This window comes from Chaetura pelagica, unplaced genomic scaffold, assembly GCF_000747805.2.
Source record: "Chaetura pelagica isolate M959 unplaced genomic scaffold, ChaPel_1.0 scaffold269, whole genome shotgun sequence".
NCBI classification, from domain to species: domain Eukaryota; kingdom Metazoa; phylum Chordata; class Aves; order Apodiformes; family Apodidae; genus Chaetura; species Chaetura pelagica.
The window spans coordinates 155,314-174,816 of record NW_009954705.1 but is presented as its reverse complement, the minus strand read 5'-3'; the positions used below and the strand labels follow the sequence as shown (position 1 = coordinate 174,816).

General features: G+C 40.4%; 1 protein-coding gene across 1 annotated transcript in view; it reads left to right on the top strand.

The window, feature by feature from the left end:
* The window catches only part of ATP8A2 (ATPase, aminophospholipid transporter, class I, type 8A, member 2), a 270,225-nt gene that overhangs the window by 145,744 nt on the left and 104,978 nt on the right, over positions 1-19,503 (top strand). The window contains exon 22 of the mRNA XM_010005627.1: positions 19,113-19,187. Coding sequence (XP_010003929.1) covers positions 19,113-19,187 — 75 coding nt within the window. The remainder of the gene's footprint in view (positions 1-19,112; positions 19,188-19,503) is intronic.

Below are 19,503 nucleotides of genomic sequence, written 5' to 3'. Positions count from 1 at the left end.
TGAGGAGCAGCTCCATAAACAGCAAACAGTGAACTAACTCCTACAGCTCTTCTGAAGCATGTTAATCCTGTGCTTAATGCATGGAACAGCAGTACTGCTAGAAATGTTAGAAATTATTCATGTTTTGTTGGAATAAGAGTAAAGTTATTTATCCACTGACTGATTATCTGAAAGCAAAATGGCTAGGAACCAGTAACAGGTTTTTTTGAGAAAATAGTGCTGCATGGGCTGTGTTGCCCAGCAATTCAGCATCAGCTCAGCTTCACCTTTGGCCCTTCCTGATTAATGTACTGAAGATACAGCTATGATTTACTCCCAGACTTAAAGTGTTCTTAAAGGTTTTTGCCGTGAGAAGCAATGTCTGGCTCCTAGGCAAAGTCTGCAACATGGTGTGTCACGTTATTCATATGTGCTCTTTAGGAAGACCAGCTATATCCACAATGTGTAGCTGTATGCTCACATGTGTAGCTTCTAGGAATCTAGCAAGTCTTGCAAATAATTTCTGGGGTATTTTTAATGTAAAAAATACCTGGAATAACTTGATGGCAGTGTCACGGCTGTCAGCATGGTGACTTTAGCCTGATGTTGCTGCACCTTGAGTACTGTGTTCAGTTCTGGGCCCCTTACTTTAAGAAGGACACTGGGGTCCTGGACCATGTCCAGAACAGAGCTACCAAGTTGGTGAGGGGTCTAGAGAACAAGTCATACGAGGAGCTGTTGAGGAAACTGGAGTTTTTTGGTCTGGAGAAAATGAGGCTGAGGGGAGACCTCATTGCCCTCTACAACTACCTGAAAGGAGGTTGTAGGGAGGTGAGTGTGGCCTCTTCTCCCAAGTATGTTAACAGTAGGACCAGAGGAAATGGCCTGAAGTGGCAGGGGAGGTTTAGATCAGATATCAGGAAGAATTTCTATAGTGAAAGAGTGGTCAGGCACTGGAACAGCCTGCTCAGGGAGGTGGTGGAGTCACCATCCTTGGAGGTATTCAAGAAACAGGCAAATGTGGCACTTCAGGGCATGCTGTAGTGGCTGAGGTTGTGGGGTTTTTGGTGGTTGGTTTTTTTTGTTTGGTTTGGGGGGTGGAGGGGGATTTGTGTGTGTGTATATCTATTTTTCATTTATTTTATGGTTGGACTTGGTTATCTCAGAGGTCCTTTCCAATCATGACATTTCTCTGGTAGGTATGTCTTGCATGCAGAGGTGTATGGTACCATTTGGCATGTTTTTTTCCTGCATTATCTGTAAACAGTAATACCTGAAGCAAGTTGTCCACAGAAGTGATACTTGATTTTTGCTATTAAGGTAACAAATACTTCTTTGGCAATCATGTACAGCTCTGAGTGTTCAGGTTGTTTTGACAGGACTTTACCAGAAATGTCTAAGTTTCTTAACTACTGTTACCACTCTCTCAGGTCATTAGCTTGGAACATGAGATATTGGTGGCCACCACTATTGCGTGGAAACTTCCAGCTGTAAACTAATTCTAAATTTAGAAGAATAGTCCTTTATTACAGTCAGACCCATCTGCATTCTAGATAAAATTAAAAATTACTGGGGCTACAATGAACAGCTGTAGGATACTGCCTGCAGAATTGCTCATACTGTGTCCAGAAGTGCAGTAGCCACGTCGGGAAGGAGAGCAGTTGGAACCTGGCAGGAATCTGATTGCGGGCAGTTCCCTGCTTCTTCCAAACTGCTCTGCACTGGTGACATACGATTTGTCAGAGCTGCCTGCCTGTTTTTCTGCCCCATTTTAAATGTTTACCTGGAACCAATCTCTCTGAGAATAATACAAAAACCTAATGCATTGGATTATGAGAACATGTTATTCCCTAATGTGTTTCAGTGCACTGAAGGATTTAACCAATACTTTTCAAAACTGACAGCTAGGGAATGCCTGAAGGATGACAGATTGTCACCGGAGTGGCACAGGATGCACCCTGTGTGTGTTTTTAGTTGGAGTGAGTCTCTCTAGAGCCCAAGTGTCTTAAGAAATGCAGGAAACGTGAGAACAACTGTCATCCTGGCTAAACCCTATGGGAAAGCAAACTAGTTGTCTTGTTTGTGATGGTCTCTATCATGTTACTCCTGGTCAGGATCAGCAGGTTCTCTAAATTTCAGGAGGGGGTTTTCCAGGGGGTCATGTCTTGTCTAGTGATTATGAACACACTTCAGAGGTGTAGTTCATGAATCTGTAGTGTTGATCTTTCCTATATGAAGCACAGCCATCCTTGCACTGTGATTGATTTTTCTCTGAAGTTATTCTTGCTGACCTACCACAGGTGATCCTTTTTAGTTCCCACTATTTATATGTTTTCAGATGTAGGTGGGTTTTCCTGGAGTCATCCTGTTTGTTTTGTGTTCTCAGGAATCCTTAAAAAGTTAAGGATTTACAAGGTTTCTTGTATATTTTTTTTTTTTTTTTTTTATAAAATGCGAGCACTGAAAATGGAAAAGTACCAATCTGTATTTTCCTCTTTAGGCATTTGCTGAAATGTCACTGCAAATTGAAAGGTTAGAGTGAAGTCCAGATTCTTTCTCAGGTTCAGTCTGTTTGGATCTGAAGGCAGATCTGCAAACTGCCAGCTGATATGGGGGGGCTCTTGTTTAAATAGAAAATCCATAAGCTCTGAAAGAGAAAGATTAACACTTGCTTTAAGAAAATATAGGGAATTATTTAAAACTATTCAAAAATACGATAATACAGTCAAGTTATTACTACATCTTATCGACACAAATATAGAAAAATATTTTTTAAAAATAGTTTGTGATTGATACATATCATAAATGGTTCTCTTTTTCCTTAATCTACAATGTATGGCATGACTTTCCAATAGAAATTTGTGTGGTGTGTAATACAACATATATACTGAATTTTATATTTGAACCTGAGCAACCTATTTTAAGGCTGATCACGTGTGGGTATTAGAATGGTTTGCAATAAGTAGTAATCAATCATAATAAATGACATATGTTGATACCAAGCTGTAGCTCTGCTCCATGTCTACAGCTGTGTTCTCATTTGAAGTAACCTATTGCAGTTAAATTAAGCACATAAACACAATTAGCTGAATTTAATTTCCTGCCTGTTTACTGTTTGGTTTCTTGGTACCACGCAAGCTCTCTGAGTACTGGAGTCTTTAAAAACGAAGTGTCCAAAGTTTTCAGCTGTTTATCTGTCAGACGTGGTGAGTTGAAGTGTAGAAGACCTTTAGAGAAAAAACTGAGAGGAAAAAACAGTGTTAAATCACTCCAGGGAGAGCTTCAGAAAAACAGAACCCAAAACAGTGCTGCTCTATTTTCAAAGCAGCCTATGCAGGCATAGCTGCATGACTCTCATTAAGTTCATCTGAGTCGTGCAGCTCAAGCCCCATGCAATGTTTTGAAAATGTAGGAAGTAAAAATTGTGTTAAAACAGACATCTGGGCTTCTATCCAGTTTTCTGGTGATAACGTCTGATGCATGCGGATAATAAAGCATCATCTATGGGCTAAATTATTAAAATATAGAACTCTTTGCAGAAGGCTTATAAGCTAGTTTTGTTTAAAAAACAAAACAAAACAAAACCCCAAAAAAGTAAGCAACTTTGGTGTGCTCTTCAGCAACCACTGCTAACCACAAGGCCCTTTTCCTTTTGAAGTGTATTAACCTTTTTTTTTCCTCATACTTTTCAATTGTCTTCTTGACTTTTTCCCCAAAAAGCTCAGAAGGTGCCCATGTGCAGTGCATGTTCTTCTATTTTTTTTCTAGTAGAGTGAAAGTGCCTCCTCTTTGCTGGTTTCTTTATCTCAGTGAATTTCTATATAATACGAGTGTAGGATGGGGAAAATGCACCTTTTCAGAGGTGAAGATGCTTTGCTAGCTCCCTATCTTTTGTATTTTGATGCTGACAGGAAGATAGTGGTGTTAGTAACTCTGTAGAAGCTTAATAATGAATTTTCAACAGTGAGAAAGATTTAACTACTTCTATAGATAAAGCTCTTCATGAGTGAGGTTTGGTTTTGCCTCCAAATACCAGCTACTAAGATGTGTGTAGTTAATACACATGCTACTTTCAGAATTCCAGAAATGCAGTTAACTTAATCTTTACTATGCTGTAGTCTCAAGTATGTTACCTGTTTCATAAGTTTAATCAATTTGTCGAGGGTTCTGTTTTGCCTTAATCTAGTGTAAGCATGGGAAGAATTACAAAAATAGTGAAAAGATGAGCTGCTAGCTCTGCTTGTACACAGCTGTCTTCTGTGGCTTTTTGGAACACTGGAATCTAAAAACTTGCCTGTAATATCTATATTTTTAGCAACCTGATGGCAATACATGCAGAGCAAGCTAAGATAAACACCTCTGTGATGGCCATGGGCAAGCAGGAACACTGTCAGCCATGAGAAATAACTTACATTATGCTTTTGTGACATACTTATGAGTTTGGGTTTTTTTAAATTGGCCAAGGTATAAATTATTTTGATGCACTGGATTTTCTTTAAGACATACAATTCATCTTTGTAAGACATTGGAGTTGTTGGTTATGACACTGAATCTAGTGCTGTGTTGAGAAGAAGCATTTTCCTGAATTAGAAATCACCTTGACAGATTCTTAAATTTCTGTACGAAGCTAAACAACTTCTCCATGGGGTGCATTTTATGCCTTATCTGAGAAGTCTTGGCATTAAGTGTAGTTAAAAACCTGTAGTCACCAATATTTTTCTTCCTCTTCTGTTAATTTTTGAAGAAAACTAACACAGCAGCTTTGAGTATTTTGTTTTAAATACCATTTAACCTGCAGATTTATCTGTGAGAATGAAGGTGAGTTGATTTTACAGTTCAATAGTGTACATACATATGTGATACTGTGAACTTGCCGTATAAAATGAATGCTCTTTAGTTCCCGTGTCAGGTGCCTTGTTCTTAATTTTTAATCATAGGAAACTCAGAGTTCCCAATGTTTAAAATTATTCGTATAAATTAAGCACCTTGTTTTATGAAAAATTACCCAGTAGTAGCCATGGCAACTTTACTTCCTTAAGTCTCTGGTTGCATTTCCAACACTGGGCAGAAGGTAAAAGCTCTTACAGAATATAATCACCTGGTTTCTCACATATGATTTGTGCCTTGGTATCTAAGCTTGAAGTTTGGAAACATGTTAAATGGTTGCATGATAGTTCTGGGAGCAGGGTGGTGATTTCAGCTGAAGGTTCAAATAACTTGTGCTCTGTTTCAGCAGCATGAAAAGCACTTTTACCTCAAAGACTTCATGTTTATTGTGGGGTAACTGAGTATTTAAGTCCAGCTGTTACAGCATTTACCATAGAAAATACTTCTGAACTTGTCACATCCTCTTCCCTTCAAGAAGATGATACTCAGTAGTCTTCAAATAGGATGTGGTAGTGTCTGAGCAAAAGGTACCCATGTTCATACTTGAACCTGATACTAATAAGACAAACAAGGTAGAGAACAGCTCCCTGGGAATGACTGAAGGTGCCAAGGAACAAACTCAGCCCCATACAAAGGACTTCCAACTTAACGCAGCCCAGAAATTATCTGCATCGTACATAGGACAGTTCTGAGGCTGGAGCTTTTTCTTTCTGTGTTACTTTCAGCACTGACAGGGCATAAAGCCTTTGAATGGCAAGATGACTGACGCAAGTAACTTTGCTATCTTAAAATTACCTGAAGAGTGAACACTATGGCAGTGAAAATGGATTGGGTGGTGTTTCTGGGAATCAAGCAAGATTAAAAGATGGTGTTACAACCATGAATTTTTTTTTTTTTCATTTACCTGAAAAATAGCTTACTAAAAGTGGAAGATCTGACATGTAGTTTCTGGATGTATTTCCTCAGAAGTGGTTGGATGTGGCTGTATGTGGTGTTACATTTTCTGTTGTTAGAATTAAGCAACTGAGACAGATCCTGATGTAAAGTGGTTTAAGGTTTCTTCTAATACTTGATTTGTGCAAGGAAAATAAGCTTTTCCCCCCACCTTCCAACCTTCAGTGTTGAAATCCCCAAGCAGTGAAGCAAAGGCTATTTCTGTCATACTCTTTCTCCTCATATAGTCATCCAAGCTATAATCAAATGTTCACTTGCCTGCCATACACACATGCCTACACAAGGAAGTTACAGTGGTTTCACTGTGATGTGATTGTAAATCCACTTAAATTGGTTCCAGATGTTCTGTGAGCACTCTAAACCTGATTTAAACTGAAGTGATAGTCTTGGTAGTTTGTTCTGCAGACTTAAAACCTGCACTTTAACTGAATTGATTGTTGTGCTGCACTGTGGAAGAGGTAGTCTTAAATGGAACACTAAATTGCTGTCTGTTGCGATATCCTATCTGGAGTTGAAATTACTCTTTCTGAGAAAGTGCTCCTGAGTAACGGGAGGCTGGGAGAGCCACATGCAGAAAGAGGGTTGTTTGCCTGGTTTAATTTCAGATGGGTCTCTGGTGTCTTTTGAGGGAGTAAGAGCTATACTGTATTTTAAGTTCTTCCAGTGAGCTGACTACCAGGCTTATAGATGTGGACTGGCTTGTGTCCGTATTGGTCCTTGTTAGCACCTGGAGGAATAGTAGGCTGCATGTCTTGTGACCCTTTGTACTTGCTCTGAATAGAACAATTATGTGGGGTTTTTAGAAACTTTGAAGTGCTAGAAAGAACAAGGTCTGCATTTATAGCCTTAGTGAGGTCTTATGTTGTGGATATAGGGCAAGATAAGAGGATATTTGAGGGTGTTGAGCCTGCCAAGATAACTTGAAGGGCTGCATGAGGTGAGGGTGCCATATTTCATACTAGACGTGGGCCATATGCAGCAAAAGACTGACCATATATTAAATGCTTTTGCTACGAAATATTTTGATGCCCACATGAAAAATGACTTTTCTTACCTCTTAGCAGCATTTTTAGAACAACTATTTTTTTCCCCTCATCCTGGTCTGAAGGCATTTGTAGGTGATCTGGGGTGCCACTTCTTTTCAAATGTCATGGTCACTATCCCCATTCTCTAAGTAGAGCTGGTAAAAATCTGTTGAGCAAAAGCTAAGTTTTATTTTGTATTAACCAATGAATAATTGCTGGTCAAGTTTCAATTTGAGGAGAGACACTCTCAACCTCACTGACTCACTGGGGTACTTTTCGTAATGCTCCTTCCCCTTGCTAGTCAGGTCCTAAAATTAAACCAAGCTTCAGCTCAGCTTCACCAGCTTTCTTCCTTATCTAGAGGCTTGAACTTGTTGGTTTCAGCCTTATGTAAAACTCCTTATCAAAGGATATTGTTGCAAGATGTTTACAGGGGCTTAAGAAACAGGAAAAGCACCAAGAGAAGAGCTGTTAGAATATACGGCATAGGAAAGACACAGGAGACTTGGCAAATCCACAGAGCTGGGCATTTTGAGAATACTGGCTTGGTACCTGGAGGTCACCTGTTCAGTATACTTCCCCAGGTTGGCATGCATGTCCTGCTAAAGGCAGGCAACTAGAGGGGGTGAGCCACTGGCCTGGATGGGTGTGACTGTCCTGATATCTTCTACAGACTTGCTATCTGCAGTTCTCGTTGAAGGTTTCTGGAATAGAGGTGTTACTTCAGAGAGCTGAGCACTTTCTCCAAAAACCAAGATCATGGGAGGGCTGCTTCATGCTTCTAAGGAGAAAAGAAATGATGAGGCGCATGACTTGAAGAGAAGTCTGCCCATACAGCTGATTACTCTGGTTCTTTCCTTACCTGTCTATGGCTGGTTGCCTTCAGTTTACATCATGTGCTGTGCTGATTTTGTTGGGGGTTTTTTTAAGGATTTAGTATGTCTCAGCTCAGATATTATATTGCTACATTCTGCACCAAGGAGTACTGCTTTTCTAAAGATGTATGCTGTTCCTCTCTAGAAATTAGGGGAGAAAGCTTTACAGAGAATACAATAATTAAGATTTAGTTAGACTTTCGTATGCTACATAGTTTTCTTAGAGAAGAATGTCTTTTTCTTTCGGAGCCTCTGCTGTGTTCTGAAGAGCTCACTGTCCCAAGAATTCATGAAGAGGTAGAAAATATGCATGTCATCTGGCTTTAGTTCATTTGGTTTGCAAATGGAAAACATCTTTTTATCCCCTTTTGCACTCTTGTACCCAGCAGGCAGGTGATGGTGCAAGTTAGCTTGCTCTGATTAAAAAAAATTATTTGCAGCATGCTGTGAAACTGAGAACTGGTTTCTAGCAAACATAGTCTGCCATAGTCTCCTTTACTATCCAGCCTGGTAAGGAGAGTCATTCATAAATAGAAGCAGTCTCTGCTCCTTGCTTGGTGCAGTGGGTGTGAGTGTACAATACCCTCCCAAAGCCATGTAATGAAATCTTGGAATGGATTCAGGAATCATATGAATGCATTGCCCCTGTCTATGAACTTCAGGTTTTTCTTGTCTAAGGTATTTTTTCTAGCTACTTTGATTTTTATGTTTTTGTACACAGCTCTATCAGAGGATAGATACAGCAAGTGCTTTAAAGGCACACCAAGAATGTCTTTGTATGTGTTGCAGTGAAACTAACTGCTTTCCAGAAGTTCAAGCATTACTTCTTGAGTGAGAAGTACATCAATAAGTAATCTACCAGTGAAGTGATTGCACGTGCTTACAGTGTGCTGCATATTTTGACAAAAGATGTCTAAGATCTAAGTCTCTGAGCCAGCATGTAAAGAAATAAATTTAGACTTCAAATTTAGACTTCAAATTTAGATCCAGTTACCAATATTGCATGTATTTTCTACATGAGAGGAGTGGCAAGGAGAGCAGAGGAGGGACCTTTTGTGAACAAGTCTTGGAGACTTCAGGTAAAGGTAGCCTGTTTAAAAGCAGCTGTGTAAAAAGAAAATGCTAAGTCCTGTCTGTTTTTAGATTGTCCCACTGACCAAGAAAATGGTTGCGTTAATAGATAAAAATAGAACAAATCTAAGTACTAGGAGGCTTTTTGGATTGCATCATGTGTCCTGGTAGTTTGGGGCTAGGATGTTGTCTCTCTGCTGCAATGCTAATAGAGTTGTTGGTAATGAGGAACACAGGCTGCTCCTGGGATCACTGCTGTAGAGGTTAACTCTTGTCAGTATGACAGAAGATGAGCTGCAGTTTCTGTAGAGGGTTGGCTTTTCTGTTGCTAATTGTGCTGGTTTTTTTGTGATCCAAGCTGTCAGAAAACTTTATATGAACTTCCTGGATAAAAGTAGCTTAATGCCAGGGCTTACAGGGACTAAATTTTATTTCATAGGGAGGAAGGGGGGAAACGGTCTTGCAAGGGTAACCTGGCAGCTCTTGTAGCCATAATAGGGAATCCTAAGGGGACTGCAGTGCTAGACCTAAAATGACCTTACTATAGAACTCCTATTACACTTAATTCAGCAGCTCTGCAGAATGTTTCCTGTATGTGGTGACAAGAAAAGCAAAATCTGTGAACCTGAGCTTATAAGTGTAATATAAGGGACTTCTGCAAATAGAAGGGAAAGTATTGAAGTGAAATCTCCTGTAAAACAGGAGCTGAATAGTGACAGTCTTGGTCACCATCAGTTTTATTTAGTCAGTACTGGGAATGCATTTAGTCCTTAGAAATCTTAAAAAAGTTTGTATTTCTGTATGTCCTTGCCTAGGTTCATACCCAAGAAGTAAGAATGCACAACTGGATTTTAGCTAAATTAAATGACTGGTCTTCTTATTGCTTTTTATACTAGTGCCCTTTTTAACATACGCAGGTATAAGTAAATGCATTTGTGTGTGGATTGGGAGCTCTCTGCTTCACTAAGCTACATATAGGCTAAATGGAAACCCCCAAATACACAATGCTATGGGAAGAAACTGGCTAAGAGAAAAAGTACCATTTTCTTAAAAATTAGCAGCATTCTATACAGTCCTTTTTCTAATTCAGTTCGATCTTCCTCCATCCTGATAACCTCTACCCCTAAAGAATTAGTCCTTCTAGATTAAAATAAACCTATTGCGTGTTCCTTTGTTCTTGCAGTGCTGTCCCAGGGTACTACATGAATGAGGTCTCAGTTTGGGATTTAGTTTCTTTCAGCAGCTAGCTGGATATGAAAACAGGATACTATGGCTTTAGAGAAACAGCTTGCTTGTTAGTCACTTCAGGGCATTACAGAAAATGTGTGTTACAGTAAGGCCAACTCCAGCCTGAGATGGGACCAGATGTAATCCACTAGTGTCCCACAGAGGTACATTTCCACAAAGATACAGAGTCCCTGTGTGGGTATTTAAATAGTGGTTTTTGACATGTCCAATCCTCTTCCCAAATGCACACAATAGTAGGGTTGTTTTGGGGGATTTTTTTCACATTTTGTATGCTAAATTCTGGAGACAGATTTCTGTTAAAGCTTCTGGTTTCTGTATGTTCTTGTTCTGGTGTGAGAGGTCTGAGGTGATATGTTTTATTCAGGCTGTTGTGAGCCCTAGTGCACACCCCAGGAGTGAAGAGCCTTGGTGGGTTCAGCCTCACTTTGCACTCATGGCATTATCAGGCTGCAGTCATGGAGTGGTGTGTGTTTTGTTGGCTTTCCTTCTGTTTGTGTATTCAATACCAGCCTTGCTGACCTGTTGATCTTCTCTGTAGCCTTTTCTGTGTTTTCCTTCCCTTTCAATGCCCTTACTTGGATAATAGGAGTAGCATCCTTTTTTCTAGTTTGCTAATCTTGTATTTAAAATACTGTTTTTTCTTGCCTTCTTACATAATTTCTGTTACCAGATTCAAAGTGCTTAGCAAAACTTCAGGTGGATAAGTTATCTGAAACTGTTGATGTTTTCTCACCTATTAATAAGTTAGACTTATGTCTTCTCTTCTGCATTTATTTCGTTGCTAGAGAACAAGCTAGGAAAAACAAACCCAAACCACTTCTATTACTTTATCACTGCTTAAAGATACCGCTTAGCTTCAGAAAAGCCAGCAGGTCCTTTAAAACCGCGTAATAGCACATCCTTATCTTTTCTTACGCGAGATGTGAGTCAGTTACATAGGTGTGACAGTTGTATCAGGACCTGTCTGGAGTGATTACATGTTGAGGAGATAACTTCTCATTAATATGTGCCATGCTATTGAAAGTTATATTGTACTTAGTTCCACAGTGATGTGCTAGTATTCAAGGGCAGTTAAAGATGTTGATTCCGTGAATCTGGGAAGTAAGAAAGGTGAAAAATCAAAAGTTTTCGTTACTGCATTGGCTCCAACACCACAGTCACTGCTGCTGTGTACATAAGCACATCTTCCATGCAAATGGAAACCTTTTTTTATAGCTGCTCACTTTTCACTGAAGAAGGGAGTGCTAGGAGTAGTGTTTGTTGTATAAAAGAAGGCAGATGTTACTGAGAGTTTCTGCTGTCAAGTTTCCATTGCTCGACAGCAGACAGTTGCCTGATGTGATGTTTCCAGCTTGCCAACCAAGCAGCTGTGTCCACCTTGGTCCCCAGGCATGGATGGAAGGAGGATGTAGCCAACAAGTTCTTGCTTTGTTTCCTCTCAGCTGGCATCTTCCAGCCATTTCAGCCTGGCTTCCAGGCAGAGCTGTACCCTCTGGTGGCTCTGTAGGATAATGATGGGCAACTTCCCAGTGTCATCAGTCTTGGACACCTGTGTTCTAGCTGTGGTTTTGGAATCCCTCGACTATGCAGTAGTGCTGAAACTCTGCTTTGTGATGGGGCATGACTGAACTGTCCTGAGCCATGTTGTTTTCTTAAGTCAGTATGAGTCCTGTCACCTCTAAGGTGTTACATACATGGTGAGACAATCCTAGTGGAGCAGTGTCAGCTTTCTTGATCCTCCAGAAAACCTAAGGAAGGATGAAAAATTCAGAACAGAGGTAGCTCTTTTGTAAAAGGGAAATGTGCTGAGGAACTGCTGAGTTCCACGTCTTTTGGCAAGTACATCTGCCCTTTGGCAACGCAGACCATTTCTAATCAGATTATCATAGGCTTGCTTGCTTCTGCAGCAGTTAGTGTGCTGGAGAAATACTAAATCCCTGGAAGATATCACACCAAAAGAGCTGGAGAAATATCTTGCCCTTTCTCTAGCTGGTTTCATAAGGTTAAAAAAATTGGGAGATTATAGCTTTCTTCTACATTTGTTCTAATGGGCTGCATGTTCATTTTACCAGTCATGTAAATATTAGACACCTAATTTGCCATACAGATCAGATGTTCACGTAACTCAAGGAACAACAACAAAAATAGACCACCCCACTGTGAAGAAAAGGAGTTTTCATGGCGTGCTGTGTTTTGTTAGTTTTTTTAAAAACAGATTAATCAATATATCAGAGCCACATGGTGCTGGAAGAGGAATTTTCACATGCCTTGATAGTTTGATATATACTGCACAGTCATCTGCAGATGTGGTATCTTTCCACAATCCTCAAAACTCCTGGGGCAAGAAACATAATTGTTATCTAATTGTGATCACTGAGGAAATGTTCTGGTTTGGTTTGGTGGGTTTTTGTTAGTGAGAGAAGTGCCACAGGATTGGCTCTGGTAGGAAGCTGACAAGTTCCCCCTGCTCCAAACTCAGCCAAGGAGCCATTAGAGGGACAATAGATGGGCCTCTGCGATTAACATATGAAAGAACTGGTAGAACACCTGAGCAAAGAGGGACTTGGGAGGAGAAGAGCAGTGCTGGAGGAGGAGAGCAGTGCTGGAGGAGGAAAGCAGTGCTGGTGGTTGGTGGGGAAGAAGGTGCCCAAGCAGAAGTTTCCCTGCAACCCATGATGAGATGGCAGCTGTGCCCCTGGACTCATGGAGGAAGGTGGTGGGACATTCCCTGAAGGAGCCAGGAAGGGTGAACTTGGCCAGAGGACTTGGATTTTGTGGCCAGAGGATTTGTTGCCTGTGGACTCTGATTGTGCAGCTTTGGAAGACCCCGGCGCCAGGGGAGTTTGTTCCTGAAGCCCCCGTGACTCTGTGGGAAGCCCAGGCTGGAGCAGCTCGGGACCTCGTGGGAAGGACTCATGAAGGAGAGGTTCGTGGAGGACTCTCTCCCATGGGAGGGACCCTGTGGGGAAGGAAGGAAAGACTGTGAGGAATCCTTCCTGAGGAGGAAGGAGCAGCAGGAACCACCAGCCTGTGAACTGACTCTAACCCCCATCCCCAGTCCCCCTGTGCTGCTGGGGGGAAGGAGGGAGAGAAACCGGGAACAAAGGGATTTGGGCCCAGGAAGAAGGGAGGGGTGGGGTAACATATGCAAGCCCTGCTCTTTGTGTGTCTGTGTCCTGTGTGTGTTTGCTTCGTGTGAAATTAAATTATAATTTTTTCCTTGAGTCTGTTTTGCCTGTGACCTTAATCAGTGAAGAACCCTCCTTGTCCGTTGTCTTGACCCATGAGCCTTGTCCTCCTCATCCCAGAGTGTGTGTGGGAGGGAGGGGGGGAGTTGAGTGAGCAGCCACTGGGCTGTTCCTTTTGTTATTGTGTTGGGCCCAAACCACGACAGGTAAAAACAGAGGTTTGCTAATTTTTATTTAATTTTAAAGTCAGGATTATTCTGAGATTTAAACTAAGAATTGCTCGTCTGTAGCTGTGAAGTGATGCTACACCTGCTGCTCGTGTTCCTCTCCCTTCTGTTCTGCTCTGTGCTTGCCTTTTGTGTTGAGTGTCACCTCTGCTTTGGAGGATGGATCGTGGCAGTTGATCAGTTAAAGAAAAGGAGCACAGAAACAAGATTCATAAGGAAGAAATCAAATTTTCTGCATGTGCCTCTTCTGTAAGCAAAAAAAAAGATGAAGCTGATAAAACTGTGCTCTTTACTATGCTGAAATACAAGCTGTGGATCTGTAGTCAGCAACAGAAGAAATAGCAGCTATTCAGACTTATTTAATAAACTACTATTTAAAGCCAGGAAATCTCGATTTTATCAGTTGCTTTAATATCTGTTTATCCGATCAAGCTTTGCAGTAAATGCACAGGGGCTTTTAATGAGACAAAAGCAGCATGAAATTTTAGAAATAATTAGCACTGGCATAGAAGACTGGAGGTTATTTTTAAGCTTAAGTAGGCACTTGCTTGGGCTGCACAGGCCTAAAGAAAACACTTTTCAATTAAAAAATATCAATCTGTTTTCAGTAAAGATTTAAGAAACAGTGGGGGAAATAAAAGGAGCAAAGGAAATATGCCGTGGCAAATGAAATGAGTTTCAGGCAACCATGCCTACTCTGTCAGAACTTAATAAGGATCTTTACCTATATTATAAAATTGGTGCTGTACATTGGCTAATGAAGGGATTATTTTAAGGCTGTGTATATTTGGGCAGGAATAAAAATCCAGCTTTCGGAGAGGGATCTGTAATGAGATGTTTTAAATCAGGATACATTATTAATGAATTGCACAGGAGACACAAATCTGCTTTATTAGGGAAACTGTAAACGTGCCTGTTTGGTAAGACCATGTAAAATGTGTGTATGCTGAGAAAGGATGTTTTGAGATTTTAACTCATTTCTGAATAATAAAGGCATCCAGTCTGGCTGTAATTGGTGCCTGTGGCAATTGTTGATACCCAGACTACATTTGCTTTCTGTGCCCTTTAGCAGAATTGGGAAACCATTTCTAGTACTCCGTTAAGCTGTCTATTATCAAGACATCATAAATGTACACGTTTAGAATAGACGATTTGCTATCCCAGTGCCTTAGAGCACTTAAGTAAATTTGTTCCTGCTATTTCAGGCATTAATGTTACAGTAATTATGCATGAAGGAATAATGCAATTAAAATTGCCTTCCATCTTCCTCAAGTGGGAATATTTTTTGGATATAATACTTGATCTTTTCTCAATGTATACTCTAAAACAGGTGGATGGGCTGTGTGGCTGAAAACAGCAGTGCGGGGCTGTTTTACCTCGAGGTCCTCAGTTTGCCTGCAGCTCAAGTCAGTATTAACCAAGTATTACCATCTGTTGGCTTTTGTTGACCTCTGGAACAAGGCAGCAGTCTGATTTTTTTTATTATTTTTTTTTTCCAACCCCCTTCTCTAGTGGCAGAGTGCCCACATACATCACAGCTGGCATCGAGTGCTTCAGCAGTGGGGTTTCTTATTTAAAGAATGCGGCCACACTTCAAGGCAAGAAACATGGGCTGGTTTTCAGTTTGCAATATGTTCCATGTTCTCTGTGCACTGGCTTCAGGTCTTTGCAGTATCTGCTATAATGAAGCACAGCAATATATCAACCCGGATTTCATCCTTAGGTCTGAATTTCTTTACATTTAAATTAGACCTCTTGTTCCTTGGGAGAAAAATATATACGTTGTATCTGAGTTACAAATAAGCTTTTCCAGCTTTTTGGCAGCCAGGTAATAGTTAAAGTGAAAATGTTTCTTTTTTTTCAGCCAGAAAAGCGATTTATTAACATGGGTCCATTTGTTCATAGCAGTCCTGGAGCTGAGCCCTGCAAACCCCTGGAGCTTGGCAAGCCAGGCAGACTTGGCAAGTTTTCCTACCAGCTTACCAAGTCTGAGTCAAGCATGGGCTGTTGCAACTTGAAATATATTTAGTATACTCTGTTAACAGGAATGTTGAGGTGGAGCATTGAGCTTTTTTTCGTTGCTGACCTTAAAGAATACCACACTCTCTCTAGAAACAGCTGGTCCTTAAACTATGCGTGACAATTTACAGCTTGTGTTACATTTGAAATAAATGCATATTTTACAGAGACTATCTGATTTACTCTTGACATTAAGATATTGAGAAAGTATGTGACATTTTTTTCTGTCGATTAGCCTTTGATAAGTGAATCTGTGGAAAAGACAAGTCTAGCCATCATTTTTCAGTGCATTGTAACTGTAACAGCTTTTGCCCTCTGTTTGGAGCATGTGGTGCCCGCAGACCTGTGTAAGCGTTGGGAATGTGCTCGATTCTGATTTTCACCTGTATAGATCCTGCCAAAAGAAAAGTAGTTCAAATTTGATTCTTGAAATAGCAGAACGTTCAGCTTTCTTGCCCACCTAAATTATACCAGCTTTGAAATAAAGAGAAAACTTTTATGCAGAAAATACTGTGAGTGTTGAAAGACACTGCAGAAAACTAAAGATGGTCACATGTAGGTATCTATTTACCACAGCCAGACACATCCATCTGAATATTATGCTGTAGTGATGGACTAATTTCAAGGTGGTTTTAGCAGGGTCTTTAATGAGTTTTGCAGCACCAAATGATGGTAGGGCAAGAGCTTGGAGTGGGAAGAATCAGGTTGTTGAGAGCTTATTTTTCACATGTACTTTGACAATCTGTTTTCTGCTTTGTAATGCATCTTAACAGCTATGCCTTTTCTAAGTTTTATATTATTGTATCTTCATTACTGCTAATATTTTCTGTTGGGCAATGTGAATCTTAGATGTTAGCTTTGCCTGGTTTGGGACAACTTCTAGCCATGGGCCAGCTACAGAAAGAGTGGCTGTTTTGTTTGACCCTCTTGATAGAAAATCAGGGATGTCTGTTGCTGGAGGATTAGTTGTGGGATACTGTGGTTTCAGAAAGCAATGGTTTCCTAAGTAGCATGAGCCAATGTCATAAAAGGCCTCAACACTTGCTACCAAACTTTTTCCCAGTGGGATCTAGAAAACTGAGTAGGGTGAAGGCTGAGGTTGCCAGCTGAGCAAAAAGACTTGCAAGTTGTGAGCAATTTGTTTTCTAGGGTGCTGCTCTCATTCATAGTTGCAATTAATTGCAAGAAACCTGGAGATGATAAATGGCTAGATCATCATTGCTAGATATCTGGGAGTATGCTTATTTAAAGTTCTGCTTGTTCCTAGAAGAAGCCCTCAAGTTCTTCTTCCTTACCTGACAGCCCCAAACTAATGGTAGGGTTTTTTTGGGACCTCAGGCTTTTGTACCCAAGAGGTTTCATATTTTTCAGTTGAAGAGCTGAGGTATACAACTGGTTGAAACACTCCAGGTGTGGGAGTGTGACTGGTCAGCATGCTGCTTCAGGCCGTTAATGGAGTCCTCAGAGCGAGGTTTAGAGAGCAGTGATCATTCAAGGTATCAGTACAGCAGAAGTGATGGAAAAAAGTTGGGATGTAGAGTGTGTCTTGCTTCTGTCCTTTTTTTGGAAATAGCTGAAGACTTAAATGCTTATTTAAATAAATGTGTGATTGATGTGAAAGGAAGAATCTTTTTCGGGGAAAGTGGAGAAATATTTTGTGATTTATACTGGGCTGGTGAATATCAACTATATGGAAATTTAAGGAAACTGCTGGCTCTTTAAGGAAGCTTACAAGGGCACTTCTAAACTACAGGCTGGAAAAAGGGAAACAGGTACAAGAAAGCATAAAGCAAGAATGGTGATATAGTAGATGTAAGAACAGCTGTATAGGGTCAGGATAAAGGTTCAGCCAACCTTGGTTTCTGAACTGTGAACAGTGGTAGGTCTCTGGCAGACTCATCTATTCATCTGGTTCCCATCTTTTCAACCCTGGTATTTTTCTGATTGCTTTTTGCATCCACAGCATCATCTGTGAGGCACTTCCATAGGTCATCCATGTGTTGCCTGAAAACATTGCACTTTGTGTAACCTGCTCATCTAATTTCTTGCCACAGTGCTGATTTGAACAGCTTTTCCTTTTCCTTGTCAGTTTTGTAAATATTTTTATCTTCTCCTGAATTGTTTCTATCTCATGCTGAAAAGTCCTAGCCTGTTTAGATATTACTCCCATGAAGAGAACTTGTAGCTCTTGATGCAGTGTTATCTTCTCTCATCCTCTTTCCTAATTATTCTAGATGCATTTTGGGTGGGAGCAGAGAAGAGGCCAGATGAGGCACAGTTAACTAATTGCTATCTGAGGTATTTTGTTAGGACACTAATATTGCGCAGATGAGCAAGAGAATAAATAAAGCTGGTAAGAGAGTGCTGCTATTCATGAGTGACAGAATGTTGTCAGGAAAGATGACTGGCGGTGTGTGCTGTGAAAAAAGGAATAAAAAAGACAGTGAAATAGGCGTGGACACCACTTGACTGTTTTGCAACACCTGGTGCATGCAGTGCAATGGGAATTTGTGAAGTAAATGCAAGACAAAACATGCTAAAAGTGACTGGGGAGGGAGAGTGTTCCTGCACACAATGTTGCAATAATTTTTAATTAAGTGCTGTAGTGTACTGTGTGTTTTGAAAGGGTCTGCAATCATAAATGCAGAGAAATCCTTTTGTATCAGTTAAATGCAGTGATTCACATGCAAGCTGTTTTTGGATGCCCACAAACTGCTGATTATTCTTCCAGTTTCAAGTTTACTTGGGAAAAGATAATTCCTTCCCCTTTTTCTTAGATTCTTTCCTACGCTTTTTCACTGCCCCCTGACTGAGAAAGAAACTTTGTTCCAACCCAGTAAAGCGTTCTCGTTTCAAAAAGCTGCTTAAACAAGCTAAGAAGTAAGGTTAAGGCAGCTAGATCCAAGAAAATGCTGGAAAGAGCTTACCTATACACTGCTGCTTACAGGAATCTTCTGGGATTGTGGCTTTACAGTCCCACTCAGTTGGAAGGCAACCCAGAGGGCATCTAGTCCAAGCACTTGCTTAAAGCAGGGTCAATGCTAAATTCAGACCAGGTTGTTCAGGACTTGCCCAGTTGGGTTTTGTAAACAGCCTCTTTGGGCAACCTCTTTAAATGTTGAGTTATTTAGTTGATAGTTTATTAAAAAGTAGTGTTTACATCATGTAGACAATAAAACGAATACAATTATGTGACTTGGTAAGTTGGTATCACAGTAATTCTGGAACTGTAGATATAAGAAACGGAAGTCAAGCAGAGCATTCATCAGAACACACCTTGAAAGTTCTGGTCATTGCTGACCATGATGGAAACTGAGTTGGCTTCTGGCTTACAGCATGTTAATTTGCCAGCAGTAAGGATTTTGGAGTAGTTTGAGGCCATACATTTTTAGAGTAATGACGAAAATACAGCAAGCTACTCCATTACCTGAGTATTTTATTTTAAATAAGCAGTACTCTGGCAATATTTGAAATGTAAGACTTCAGAAGAGAAGAACTGCCTGGCACTGGTGATGATAATCTTTAGAGCATGACAAGCAGCTGTTTCCAGATGGTGGTCTGTGTGCCAAACCCTTATCCTCTACTGTAAATGGAAACGTACTGCAGTAGTCATCTCAAGCTTGTCTTTGTTTGTTTCAGCTCTGGTTTGCTTTCATAAATGGATTTTCTGGGCAGATCTTATTTGAGCGATGGTGCATTGGTCTGTACAATGTGGTAAGTGCTACATGTTTTAACTTAATGGTGCTTAGGATTTGTGTTATTTTGTGGTGTCCCACTGGTCACAGGTAACTTGTCTTGGATGTGTGTCAGGAAAGGTGACTTCATGTGTAAAAGCTACTTTGAATACACTCTGACATAGATAAAAAGATTCACTTTGGGTGGTGGTGGTGGTATTGCAAAAATAAATTTGGGCAAATGCCTTGAAAATACACATTTGGCCTAATCTAACCTCTGTGAAACTCTACAGCTTTTAGATGTGAGTTAGCTTCTTCTTTGAAAGTATCTTCAATCTTTGTACAGAATATTTTGC